This window comes from Phlebotomus argentipes, unplaced genomic scaffold (assembly GCF_947086385.1).
Source record: "Phlebotomus argentipes unplaced genomic scaffold, Phlebotomus argentipes genome assembly scaffold_4, whole genome shotgun sequence".
In the NCBI taxonomy this organism is placed as follows: domain Eukaryota; kingdom Metazoa; phylum Arthropoda; class Insecta; order Diptera; family Psychodidae; genus Phlebotomus; species Phlebotomus argentipes.
Window position 1 is genome coordinate 10,886,403 of NW_026776174.1, and position 14,641 is coordinate 10,901,043.

General features: G+C 36.9%; 2 protein-coding genes across 2 annotated transcripts; one reads left to right on the forward strand and one right to left on the reverse strand.

The window, feature by feature from the left end:
- Positions 1-1,816: 1,816 nt before the first annotated feature.
- Positions 1,817-8,461, forward strand: LOC132258771 (calcineurin subunit B type 2). Its single transcript, XM_059756237.1, has 4 exons — positions 1,817-1,947; positions 2,209-2,248; positions 4,339-4,637; positions 6,844-8,461. The coding sequence occupies exons 1-4, from the start codon at positions 1,945-1,947 to the stop codon at positions 7,012-7,014; spliced, it is 513 nt and encodes a 170-aa protein (XP_059612220.1). The 5' UTR covers positions 1,817-1,944; the 3' UTR covers positions 7,015-8,461.
- A 1,283-nt stretch (positions 8,462-9,744) lies between these two features.
- Positions 9,745-14,189, reverse strand: LOC132258767 (gastrula zinc finger protein XlCGF57.1-like). The gene is made up of 4 exons (XM_059756232.1): positions 14,057-14,189; positions 13,682-13,996; positions 13,084-13,626; positions 9,745-13,023 (listed from the first exon to the last, which is right to left on the reverse strand). The coding sequence occupies exons 1-4, from the start codon at positions 14,185-14,187 to the stop codon at positions 12,792-12,794; spliced, it is 1,221 nt and encodes a 406-aa protein (XP_059612215.1). The 5' UTR covers positions 14,188-14,189; the 3' UTR covers positions 9,745-12,791.
- Positions 14,190-14,641: the final 452 nt, after the last annotated feature.

Here is a 14,641-nt window from a genome sequence, read left to right on the forward strand (position 1 = left end):
CGAAGGTGTCGAACTGCTGCGCTCAGTGTTCGTCTCGTCATTCTCCGCCCAATCCATGTCTTCAGCAAACACACCCGCGCACAGCGACCGCTCGGATGGATTTCTGCAGCGAGACTGAACTGGAGTCGCTCTGTGGACTCTGAGCGCACGCAGTTGCGCCCCTGGAGTGCCCAGGAAGGGTGGCGCATCCGAGGGTTGCTGCCTAATCCCTCAATCGCAGCGCTCAAGTAGCCAGGCTAATAAGCCCTACTTTTTATCGCGGGCAAATTGTGGGAATTGGAAATTTATTCATTTCATCGGTCTGTGCACGTGACCTCATCAATTGGAAATTAATTTTTGACATTATGGTTGAGTAAATTCACTTAAATGACGTCTTATCACTTTGCAGGGGATTAAATGCGATTTTTATGACTCCGAGGGTGTGAATAGACAGTGTTTTGTTTATCCCCTTCACACTAAGTAAATACGGCGAGTGGCTGGTGCGAGATAAGGATGTACTGGAAGAGAGCATTCGTCCTGTTCACCGCTTGGGAAAATAGATTAAAAAATATTGAGGGCATTTTTGGGCATAAAGTCAAGTCAAAAGGGAAATCATAACAATCATCTGCTAGCATTACTGAATTTTTCTGCTTAAATTCTGCAAGGAGTCCTCTAAAGAAATTTCTCCTGTGCTCTGTAGTTGCTCTCTCAGATTAAATCTCTCAGAAAATATTTACTTTCAGAATTTATTATCAATTACCTATGCAAGGAAAAAGATTTCCGTTCATATGAGAAGAAAGGAATAATAAGTGCTCGAGCAAAAAGAAACTGAGTCTCATTGAGTAATTGGTTTGATGGATTTTACAACAAATGGAAGCTGCATGATGAGACCAGGATAAGGTCCAGTTAAAAATGATTCTAAGATTTCCAACCTGAGACGATGGGAATAAGAAAATCTAGCTGCATTTTTCGAAATTAATATGGCCTGCGATTTCTTGGGATTTCACCATTTATAAATCGCTGTGATTGAAATATGTTGGATGAGCAATCGAATAATATATAAGCCTATTATTAAATGATCAATTTAGAGCTTAAAATTCAACACATTCTGTCAAACATTTTTCCTTGTCACTTATGATAATTGAACGATGTACGGAATATCTTTGAATTTTTTTCACGTCGTAAAAACCAAATCTAAATTTATTAAATAGTAAAAAACTCAACATTTAGTGTTGAAGTGAGAAATTCACGTACATAAATCTCATCAAAGCCATCAAAGAATATGTATTAAAAAATAGATATGTTTGACTGTCTAAAATAGACGCGCGATTGTTCGCGGAACTCCAACCACGCCTTCCCCTACACGGGCGATTGAGTGTCCCAAACGTCCGTCAATCGGCGAGAGAAGATCAAAATAATAATCACAGCTGACAAACCCGTGCTGATCCGCTTTTTTTCTCTACGAATATTGTTGAGGAATTAAATATGTACCGCGGTGAGTAATGGTTGTCTAACAAGAATTAAATAGAGAGCACAACGCATGCCTGCGCGAAAAAACTATATATTTTATTGCCAATAAAATATACGAATATAACATTGCTATTTATAAGTAGATTTTCTTACATTCACAGCTCCTCTCGCAATGAAAATCGGTGGCTTTTCCCACGCGAATGTCGCGAGGCCGCGAACATGCTGAAAGTTCACGCCGCGGGACCCTTTATTGGGTATAAATATTGTTTTGGGAACACTTTTTCGCGCTCTGCGCGCGAGAGCGCGCACTTGGCGGGTTTCGCGGCTCCTCACGGGCGCGCCACTTGGCGTGTTTCGGGCGGTCGCGCGGCCAACTTCACGCCGAGAGTGAGCCAAAGTGACAGTGACAGCTGCGGTCGAGCAAATGCAAATGAAATAGAGAAGAAATTTTCAACAATTGCTATTGTAGTGAAAAACTTAGAGTTGTAGATAAAAATGGTGAGTAGACGACAGTGCGTGATGGCAAAGGGTGCTCACGGTGTGCGGGCGGCGCGTGGCGCTGCATTCTGCTGCCCGATCACGGCGAGAGTGTCACATTGAAGATGTCTCTTGGACGGGGATAGGCCTAAATATGGAAAACCACTTTTTTCTCAAAATAATTTTTTTGATATAATTATAAATCAAGCTCTATCCCGCGCAAAGGGTGGCCGCAAATGCGGAGAGACTGGACTAATGTGTGTCTTTTCTGTGTGCTTGCAGGGAAATGAAACATCTTTGCCCATGGAAATGTGCTCCAATTGTAAGTAGATTTTTTTTCACCTCCGAAGGGGGTTCATCTAGCGAAACCTTACAGAAATCTCGAGCGCGCACACTCCCCGAATGGCAGAGTGTAATCAGTTTGTCAATTTGTAAACACAGCTCGTTTTTCTTAAATATTTACCCAATACAAGTTCTCAACTTTAAAACCAATTTGCAGAGCGCCCAAAGGCGGCCGCGAGGAGCAGTCAAAAGAGCCTCCCTCGGCGCACGGCGGCCCGCAAAATCGCGGGCGGACGCCAAACGCCCCCCGCACGAGGCTGCGACAAGTCCGGGGGCCATGCCGATATCTCGGGCCGTTCCTCCTCGCGCCAATCCTCCGACTCTCCCCTATCGCGGAATTCTAAATAAAGCCCGCGGGGCCAGGCAGATGCCAAGATGATAAATCGTGTGACAATCGCCGTCTGACTTCCGATAGCGCGCGTCTCGCGGGGACGAAGATGAGAAATGGCCCGGGAAATTGCAGAGAATTTGGAGGAAAAACGCCAATATTTTGCCACACTAATCAGCCCCTTTTGCGGCAAAAGTGCAGCCCAAGTCGCCACCATTGGCTCTTATCGCGCGCGATGCCGGAAAACTTATCGAAATCACACAACCGATTGTTTCTCTGAAATTGTACAGAAATTACCGAATCCAACAAGTTCAAATTAGTTCCATCGCTTTGCCCACACTTTGCCTCATCGACAAGGCGCGAGAGGAAGAAAATCCATATTGCCAAGGCGTCCAAATTTCTGAGGACATTATATAAGAAATTTGGACAATAAAATCAATTAAGAATTCCACAAGCATTTTTAGTTGCATAATTCTTTAAAAAAAAAACCTGTTCAATATTTTCACTACAGTGCACGGTGTTTAATTGAGTGCACTTGTGCTTGAGGAAATTAGAATAAACTCCGGGGGAAGTGCAAATAAGCTGATCAGAATGGGTTCAGAAATTATTTTACATCAGGCTTGAAAGCTACGTTGTCTGTATGAAAAAGCGAGCTGAAAAGTTGTAAAGAAAATTCCCTTTTATCTTCCGACTTTATTACTAATTGTCAATTAAAATGATCTCAGAAGCATAAAAAAGCCAAAGTTAGGGACTTATCACACATGAACTTTGGTTGGCACTCCAATTGGATGGAATTTCCTCGAGCAGAATTCAAAGGGTTGCCAGATTCTTGTAGTCAAAAGTGAAACTCACTTTTCTCTCCTGTTTTTCTATTGTTGAAACCCTTTTTCACTTCACACTTTCTTCTTCCGTGAATTGTTTTACACAATAGATTGTAAAACTATTTCGAGAGATGTGCAAAAATGTTCTGGAAGAAAAATTAATTGAAATCGCTGTCAAAAAGAGCTGCTCGAAATCTGCAATATTTGGGGTGTCCGATGGATATTTATTTCGTTTTATGCTGTTCCGGACTTTTAACGATTTAAACCAGATTTAGTCCCTCTTGAGGTATGATTTTGGCCCCAGGAAGGAGTTTTATAGGATTTGTAGCCTTATCCTATTAAATGAATTCATGGTTTCTGCAAGATTAATCAATTCTTGACAGAAAAACGAATTGAATTTTCTTATTGATTGTTTTACTGATCCTTCTTAATCTATGCAAGAATCTCATCAATTCTTGATATATGAAAGCAAAGAATTACTTTTCTACCTGCTTTATCTGAGGCCTTTGAAGCAATTCGTCATTCGTAAAACACTAAACACTTGATAAGACGCACAATCTCTCAAATGACTTCTAATCTGGCTCCCAAACTGATCACATTTTCAGCTCGGCTTTATCTTGACTTGGCGAAAATCCTTCGAATAGATGTCAATTTGTATTTCTCATCGCCCTTTCATGCCATATTTCTGCGCTATTTCGCAATTTTCCTCCACCTTTCATGCTCACTTAACAGACTTCAGTAGAATGTGGAAAAAGAAGTTTTCATAAAGTGCTAATTCAAGAGTCATTTGTAAGTCTGCCTCATCACGTGGTGAGTGCAATTGAATGCCCGTCACTGTATACATATTCCCCATAGCGCAGGTTTAATGTATGCTTAGTGAGCATTTGTTCAAATATTTGATCTCCTCTTTTTTCGTTTCAGTTGACGCGGATGAAATTCGTCGTCTGGGCAAACGTTTCCGGAAGTTAGATCTCGATAATTCTGGCGCGCTGAGCGTGGACGAGTTCATGTCATTGCCGGAATTGCAGCAAAATCCACTGGTTCAGCGCGTGATCGACATATTCGATGCCGATGGGAATGGCGAGGTGGACTTCAAAGAGTTCATCCAGGGCGTTTCGCAGTTCAGCGTGAAGGGCGACAAGCTGTCCAAGCTGCGATTTGCATTTCGGATATATGATATGGACAATGATGGATATATATCCAATGGGGAGTTGTTTCAAGTAAGTAGAAATCCACTGGTTTTTCTTTTCTTTCACTCAAACTTTTCGTTTTCAAACACAAATTTCTGACATTTTAGTGCTTTTTTCATTTCTCCTTTCTGCAAGAAGATGAATTCTCAGAGTATGTGATCAGAGCATAAGCACATATACACTGACAAAACTGTATGGCAATGAGCACCATTATTATGGGAATATTCAGCAATAAAATCCAAAATTATTGCAATGAATCTCATTCGAGTTTTCACACAAAATCTGAAAACTCCGAAAGCTTTCCTATCATTTTTTATGGCTATTATTACTTGAATTTTAACATTTTTTCTATAACCCGAAGATATAATTTCATTTATACAGTTTTTTTAAAGGTCTGTGTTGGAAACCTTTTAGGAAAAATTATTTAAAAAAAATTACATTTTTTTTTTTAATTAAGTTAGAAAATCAAATTCAATTCTGCTTCAACTTAAAATATGGCGATGAACTTAGACTACTGGAAAACGACAGTAGCGCCACCCGCCATCTTCTGGCCTTTGGTCACTGGCAAAATGTGCTGCAAGTCGTTCTTCCCGAAAGAGATTTCAAAGACAAAATTAAATTTCAGGGCAAATATTGCTGCAAATTTTGTCATAATTTATGGCACGATAATATTTTATCTTCAAACTTTAGCGCTTTATATATAAGATTGTAATTCTTGTATCGTAACCTTTTCTTTACAATGCAGCAATAATTTCCTATAAATAGAATTATTTCCCATGCCTTTATGGCAAATCCCACGAAAATTCACACAATACAGAAGATATTCCTAGACAAACTTGAAAAAATTACTCAAAGAATGGAAAAACTTGGAATGCATTGCGGATATTCCCTTAACTATGGTAGTAATTGCCACACAGACGCCTCCCTAAAAAGCTCATGTGGGAAGAATTGCAATGTATTTTTCTCAGTGTATATGGCACATTGAAGACTGTAGCTATATCCATGTAATTGACTCTTTTGCGAGACCCATGCTCAGTTTTGATTGAGAGAATAGTATATTTTTTTAGTACCGTCCACTATTTTTCGTATGAAGACAGACATTTTAGTGATAATCACAGCGTCATGGAGAAAGTATAAAAGAAAAAAGCATTCTTTTTGTTGAATAAAAGTAAGCCTGCAGTCTAGCTAAGACATAAGTAGTGGCAAACTAAGCGGGAAGTGGATTTGATGAAATATATTGATGGATTGAATGGATCGTCGAGCGAGTCGCGGCGCTTTTCTACTCAACATTCAAACACTGTAGCGCGCGCGCGCGGCATCGGCGAAGAACACTTTGCGATTATTAATTGTCTCAACGATTTTGCTTGGCTATTAGAGATTGTCTCAATTAGGTGGCAACCTTTTCAATGTTCACGAACAAGACAGATTCAGTGGCTTTTTCCGTACAAAATTTTAATTGCATCCAGATTTAGACTTTTTGTCATAACAAACCAATTTAATACTTAATTGGACATAATATAGCATCGTTACATTCCATTGTCGTGATCTTAAAAGTGGGAGGAAAGAAATCAAGACGAAGAAAGGGGTTTGAACAATATTTCACACGCAATTTAATTTAAATTTAGAAGCACTTTTCTATGTTCGAAAACTACAGTTTTTTTTATCTTTAGTTTCTTGGGTTAGACTTGCGAAGCATTGTGTAAATTCGGGACATTGTTTAAGGTTTTTCTGCTCTTCTAATGCTTCTACCTTTTTGGCTTCTATTCAAATTTGTTCAATTGAAAACTTTTGCTGCATGAAATTCTTTTCTATACTTGCAATTTTTATATAACTTTTGTATTACAACACTAAAAAAAAGTTCTTCAGGTAAAATAATATTCTGTATTTAACAGTTTATTGCATGAAAATTTTGAAGAAGAGCTAATTTACTTGCAAGTTCTTTGCTTAAGAGACTTTAAGAAGTTCGTAACGTCACCAGGGTTACTTCGCAGCATTATGTTTTTGAGGACTTCTCTTGCTTATTCCTTTTTTGGTGAAGCATTTGAGCAATTTGTGCGATCGTGAGAGGACATTTGATCCATTTATACAAATCCATATTCTCAATTTTAATCTATTCAATAAATATATTTACATGACTATTTCTTTCTTAAGAAAATGTAAATATTCTCTTTAGTTTTGGCACTATTTATCAGCTCTTAACTATGCTGTATATATAACGCAATAAAACTCATTTCAGGTGTTAAAAATGATGGTCGGAAATAACCTAAAAGACACTCAATTGCAACAAATTGTTGATAAAACTATCGTTTTCGCGGATAAGGATGAAGATGGAAAAATTTCATTTGATGAATTTTGTTCCGTTGTTGGAAATACTGATATTCATAAAAAGATGGTTGTTGATGTTTAAAAATGTATTCATAGAACACCTTATTATTTTTCTTTTTGTTTAAATGTAGTCAAGAGGCAATTAGTTATTTTTGTTTTTCTTTTCTACCATATCTGTGTATAGTTTCTTTTTCTTCTTTAACCAATGAAAAAATAAAACATGAGAACAAAAAGAGCAAATATATATATATATGAAAAGTTGGATACTTTCTATTTGAGTCATTTTTTTGAGAGAAGAAAAGTGAGAAAAAAGTTGTCAAGATAAGAGAAATGATCTTTTTTATTTTTGGTTTTAAATGAGTAAAAATTACATAAAGAATAAATTGAAGAAGAAAAAAATGATAAAGTGACAATTACAAAATTACTAGATTTAATAAATATATAGGGTAAAAATATCAAAAGAGTAATAATAAATTGAAGAGATTCACAATCCTTGCATTTCAGTTCAGAAATTCTTAATGTGAAAAAATAGAGTAAATAAAAAGAAGAAAAAGAAGGAAAAGAAAACTCGTAGCTTGATAATTGAGATGAAAAAAAAATGAGAGAATAGATCCTATGTCGATATCACGCCCTTTGTCTGATTAAAACTTAAAGAATCCCTTATATATATACATGTATGTACAAAATTTGAGTTGTTTTTATTTGTTTACTCCTTTTAAAAAAAACCACTTTTACGTTCATCTGCACATATTTTTGACAAGAAAAAAAACAAGGTATAAACATTTATATATATATTTTTTATTTCTGCCATATATATTGTAGTCGATAAAATATGTTTGTAATTAATGTGTTTGTATATGATAAAAAAACAAGAAACATCTTCTTTTCATAATCCATTTTTCGTGTTAAATATAAATTCCTTAAAAATATCTTTACATTGTAATACGAGATGAGATGAAAAAAAAACTTTAAAACTTAGAACAATTTAAAAAAAAGATGAAAGTCATATTACTTTTAATGAATAAAATGACACTGTATCTTGTGTAAAGTGTGCCAACAGAAGCGCTCGAAACTAATAATCCGATAAAGTCACACAAGTTGAAACTCTTGGCTACTGCACAGTGTATAATTGTGAGAAATTAAGCGGCGCGCGAATGCATTTCGGCGGGGTTTTGCGCGGAGTTTGCTGGAAATTGTGTGTGCGGCAAATGGAATGTTAATAGCTTTATTATTCGTCAAGAGTCGATCCTTGTGCGCTGTCGCTAAAGTGTTATAATCTGATAGCATTCTTTTTAGTGCAAAAAAAATGTGTAAAATCTTCTGTCTTGCCTTTCGGATGAGGTGGGGAGGGGAGGGGAGAGGAGGGGATAAAAGCTGTGCGGAAAACCTTGCGAAATGCACTCGATTTGCGCCTGGTTTAATTTGATGCGAGGAAAGAAATAGAAGATCTCTGCCTTATAATAACTGTTTGTATGAGTGTTTCAACATTGGAGAGAAACAGTTTTAATTAAAAAAAAAGAAGATGAAAATTGAGAGAAAAGGGAGGGAAGATGGCGAAAAACTAAGTAAATTATTGAATTGAATGGAATAAAATGAACTATTGTGTTGATATTTATTTTATTTATATATAAGATTATATATACAAATGTGTACATATAATTTTTTTGTCTTAAAAACTCTGACGAGGCAGAGAGTTAACATTAAATTAATGGGGGGAGAAAACTGAAGAAAACGCGAGGCGGAGGACGTGAGGAAGAAAAGTCAGGCGCGCGAAGAAGGAATGAAATATCAATTTAAGAAATAAGAAATGATTCAAAGTTACTTAATTTTTGCTTTAGTTCTTAAACCATTTGAGAAAAAAAACTTGCGTTTCTTCTTTTTGAGTTTGATATGAAGGTGTGAAAAAGAAAACATATAACAAAAATGAATTTATGCACTTAAAGTATTGAAAAAAAAATCACATGAAATTGAAAAGTGAGAGGAGAGAATTTTCAGAAAACTTTTTATCACTAACCTCTAAAAAAAAGCATCTAAGTTTACGTGAGTAGTCTTATTAATCTCTCTCCATTGCTCTTTGTACTATTGTAATTTATACATTATACTTTACATTTGCATAAATGAAGAAGAAAAGCGAGGAGTGAAAAAAATACAGTTGATAAAAATGAAGATATTTAAGTCCAGACGATTTTTCTAAACAGCAATACATTATACAAGATATTCATAACTGGAATAAAAGTTGGAAAATATTGAAGATAACAACTCAAAAGCAAATTACACTATTTAATGAATGGAGAAGGAGAAAAAAAATGAGATATTGCGGAGCATCTTTTTTCCACATTACATATTTATGCATAAAAATAATTAAGTCATTGAAAAACGATTTCATTACGCTAAAAATCTTTCTATATTTGAGATGAAGAAGTGAAGGAGAAGAAAAAAAATGAAGTTTAGGAGTATAAAGTTAAGCACATTGTAATAAGACATTCAGATCTGTAAATTTTCTATTAATCGCACTAATAATAATCAAAAAAAGATTATATTTCTCATAATAGTGAAAAGAAAAGAAAAAACTATACATAATAAGGATAAATGATAAAAGATTGCTATATAATATTAAAGAAAAAAAAGAAGAAAAGAAGTTAAATTGAAGGAAGAACATAAAAATTTCATCCCATGCATACAAAAAAAAAATATTATGAGAAAAGATAAAAAAATGAAGAAAAAAAGATAACATAATTCTAGTATTCTAAGCGAATTGAACAAAAAAGGATAAAACGTTTAATTTATAGTAGAATTTTAATATGTGAGGTCTGTAATATTAAATATAGATTTTTCTGATTGTTGTTTTCTTTTTTCATTTTGTGAAAAGCCTTTCTAATAAGCATATAAATTATATAGTAAGATATATAAATGTGAAAACCAATTGAAAGAAGTATATATATATACATATATGATTTTATAAACATAAAATCTCTTTTTCAAACAAAAAAAAAACAAATTACCTTTAAATATACCTTTCAAAATAGATGACTATCTTTATTAGATAAGTGAAAATATTGAAAAAAAACTTTGACCAACATCAGATTATGACGAGAAGACAAATTTATTTCCTCACAGAGAGAGAGAAAGTGAAAAAAATGGGATAATAATATAACATGCTAAACTTCCGAGGATGTTTTCTGGTTGCACTCCTTAAAGCGAAATATCCCTTCAATCATTGTACAAAATGACTTATTTAGTGTGATTTCAGTTTGGTTTTGAGGCGCTACGATTTCACATCACAACTCTGTGCTGTGATTTGTCGAATTGAAGGAATGGAATTCGCTCTAAAGTCTGGGTTTTGATTTGACAAATAAGTGGATTAATACTTCGTCAGATCTCAAAGAAAATAACACGGGAAAAATAGACAGAAATCGGGAAAAAGTCTTATGATTGCTTCCGCAATTACATGACAAAATACGAGAATGTAAATAAGAGACATGATTGTCAGAACATCAGCTGAATGCCAGAAATGAGGAAATTTGTTTATCTCATGCTCTTGTAGATCTGATGAAGTGATAAATCTGCGAAATGTACAAATAATCTGCAACTCATATTTCCAAAAGGTCAATTCTTCCTTAAGGATAAGGATGTAAAATTCATGCTAATCATTCTGTATACTATAATTTTAATGTCAAGATCTTAGATGCTATTTTCATCTCACTCTACTCCGTCAGATCCGTTGGATTTTGGACAGAAGTTTGTGATTTTAAGCGATTCTTTCCATTTCCAATTCGAGTGTTTTCACAGTTTGGAGTTGACGTCTGAAATCTCAGTTCCGCATAAGCTAACAAAAGTGGGTGCTTATCTATAATATCTCTTTTTGTATGGATAGTTTTGAGAAAAGGGTTTTCGTTTATTGGTGTTTCTGGTCTCTTATGTTGACTGATGAGTCCTTATCAAAGGACGATTCGCTGCAATCTCTTGCGTGGACAACATCACGGTGAATCTTTTTTTACCATGTTTTATAATTTGTCTCAGGGAATGGCAATACTAATTTAATTAGATGTTAGTTTAAATGGGAAAGAGGCACAAGGATATTTAGTTTTAAGGAGTGCTTTGGCAAATTTGACAACTCACACACGATGATTGTGGAGCTGAAGAAGGATGATATACTTGAAGAGTTAGCACATTGCTAAGAACTAAAAGAGGAAGAAAATACTAAAAGACTATCTTAAGAGTTTTATCCTTGAACTTGATTGAAAGAGATAATAAAAGAGAAATGACTATTGAGCAGAAGAGGAGCGAGAGGAAGAGAGAGAGAGAGAGATTGTAATGAAAAAGACCCTATGTAATTGCTGATGATGAAAAATGATTATGAATTTGAGTGCGGAACGCAGAATAGAGTCACGTGGAATTTCACGATTAGAAGATATAAGTAGTAATTGTGTTTTACTCGTTTTTTATGCATTGTTTTGCGCAAGGAAAACTCATATCAGTAGATAAGGTATGTGTTGCTCAAAGTGAAGGGCATTTCTCCATAGTTCAAACCACGGACAACACTTGTAAACATGAACAGCAATATCCTGCGCGACTCTATTCTGAATTCCGCTGGCGTTCTATGAAATTATGTAATTGATTGGTTCTCACTTAAAGAAAAAAAAAATACTAATTAACCTTCCTGCGAGCGTGTGAAGACGAGCGCGCGAGAGAGAAAGAGATTCGATTAAAAAAAAAATAGAGCAATAGTGGTTCCAAGAATCGATTGTTGAACATTTTTCACTCATGACACTTCCATAAGAGCACCACTCGTGTGCCATCAATCCACCTACCGTTGCTGCAATTGAGCGCTCTTGGCCGCAGGAAGGTTGAAAAGTGACCTATCATAACACTACCTACCATATAGTGTCTCTATATTCCACCCTTAAGAATTATAAGAAATCTAAAGATTCTGAAGAATAAATGAATTGAAAACCAACTCTCACTCATTACCGCTGGTTAAGTCTTCATCTTGCGATTACGTTTTCCCTATTTGTAAATGAATCATTGTGCAGCGCACTTCTCCGCGCGAGACGCGCGTGCGTGCGCGCCTCCAGGACAGTTGCGAGTGCGTGTGGGCGATGATTTCTCTCGTTAATGGTGCCATCGATTGCAATTGGTGTTTTCTTTCGGACTGTCCGCCCGATCTTAAGGATGTAAATAACCATCTAAAAGAAGAACTATAACATTTTTGTATATTTCTAAAAAGTATATTTCGAACTTATGTAAGGGTAACCTGAGAATCTTTTACAATTTAATTTATAAAAAATGAGATGATGATGAAAAAAAAATAATGAGAGTGTACGATTTGATAATGTATTGCATATTTTAATTACAACACAATAGGAGAAATATATCTTTCCTTATTAATGTAAAACAAATTTACTTGACAAGAAGCATTTTTTGTGATAGTCATTAACTATATATCCACCAAAGAGATATTAAAGGACTTGTTCTCGAAATTACATCTCCTCGATTTTCCTTTGCTCTGGTGTTTTTTTTTTCTGTGTCACGCCGTGAAGCTTCTCAGAGGCAGATGGCGCGTCATTCAAGTGGGCGGGGCATGCGAGTGGGCGTGGCTAGACATTTCCGCGAAAGAGGCCTTTTTTGTTACACACTTCTTAAACTTTTATTATTGGGATTGTCCAAGAGTCGGGAAAAGTGTAGATTTATTCATGACTAAACTACAAGGCAAAAGGACAAAACAAATTGAGTTTGTAGGTGAATTTTGAGTGTTTTATTGTTTCCTAGACATTTTCAATAAATTTCATCGTCTGAAGGATGAAACTTAATGGTTTTTTTTTAAATCAATTTTGCTATTCTTTCCGATCATGAAACAATTTATGACTTGAGAATCTCTAGAACTTCCTTCCTTATGTTGTGATAATTCCTCAGATGGTGCGTCAATCTGTCCTTTAGCTTGAACGCTCTGTAGCAGAAATCACAATTGAACGGCTTTTCGTCACTATGCGCAGCTTGATGACGAGCAAATTTGGTCCTATTCTTGCAAATCTTGCCGCATTTCATGCAAGTAAAAGGCGCGCTTTTAGACGCACTTCCGGACGTTTTCGATCTAGAATATGAGAATGCAGAAATCAGTGTCCGGAGAGACAAAGAGCTTCGAGGATATTACGTGAAATGCCCTCGCATGTGAACCAGCATCTCTCCTTTCTCCTTGCACTTCCATCCGCAGTTGTCACACTGCAGAAGTCCGTCCTCCACTTCGTGCTCGTGAATTGGCACGTGTTGCTTCAGCGCCTCCAGATCGTCCAGGACGATCTTGCAGAAGGGACACGTTTGAGGGCCACTCGTGATATCCCGCGGAAGTCCTTTGTGGCGCAGAGTGATGTGCTGGCGTTTCATTCGCCATGTGCTGCATTTTTCTCCGCAATACTGGCAAGTCAATCTCTGGTGGGAGGAGAGATGAGCGGTGAGACGAAAGCCTTGCTTGAATCCTTTGCCGCACAAGTCACAAGACAATGGCGAGTCCTGTCTGTGGTTCTTCATGTGAGCCTTGAGCGTTAACTTGAGCTTGAACGCCATCGAGCACTGCGGACACTTGAAATCGCGGGCGTCGCTGTGCGTGCTCATGTGGCGCATGAAGTAGTCTTTGCGCCAGAACACCTTGCCACACTGATCGCAAGTGCGCTTCCTGCCCTGCATCTTCTCCTCCTCCCTGTGAAGGATCAGGAGTCAGTGTCAAATATCTTCTCCAATCGCGCGATACTCACTGCTTGTGGACGAACATCACGTGAGTATTCCTGTGGCCCTTCTCACTGAACCTCTTCCCGCAAATCTCGCACTGGAACTTCTTGTCCGGATTGTGTCGCTTCACGTGGGACTGAAGCAACTTCTGCTTCGCGAAAACCTTCCCGCAATTCTCCACTTCGCAGACAAATGCGTCCGCAGAAGGCTTCAGCCTGAGATTCGGATGCTCAGCGCGATGCCACTGCAGATGCCTCGCCGTGTCGAAATCCTTGCCACACACGAGACATTTGTGCTTCTGCTTCGACACTGCTGTGACTGTCACAGGATTCTCAGCTGGTCTGCAAGGAGATCCACAGGAATCATTGAGTGTGCTTCTCAGAAATCGTCCCAAAACTCACTCCTTCTTCACTTCTGCAGAGAATTCTTGGCCTTTGTGGACATCCTGTATCGTGTATTCATCCTTGACAATAGTATAATCGAGAGTGACTTCCTCAGGCTCCGCTTTTACTTTAATATTCGCAGTATCCATTTTTATTCACAAGATCTTCACAACAATAACACGGTCGATAAACGCTCTTCTCCTGGGCTCTGAATTGTGAGTCGCATATTTTTGTGCGGCTGCATAAATTTCAAATACTCACGTTAACGGGTATGGAAATATTAATAAATCATGCGCAAATAAATGTTCCATCTAATTGAGGTGTGAAAAAGTATCAATTGTGTGTAAAACAGGATTTATAAAATTTTCCAGACAGTTTTCCACGCCGAAGCGAAAATTATGGCATTATTTTTCATGAATTATGTATAGACTTCCAACATATATAATTGACTTTAAGGGCTTTAAGGCTTCTATTGTGATGAAAACAAGTAAATCGCGAATCTCATCAGTTCGATGAATTACAATATTATGGCACGTCGAGTGAGCTTCGCGAGTTCAGAGAGCACAAGAGAAAAATTCAAGGTGTGCGCCTTCGAATTGACGT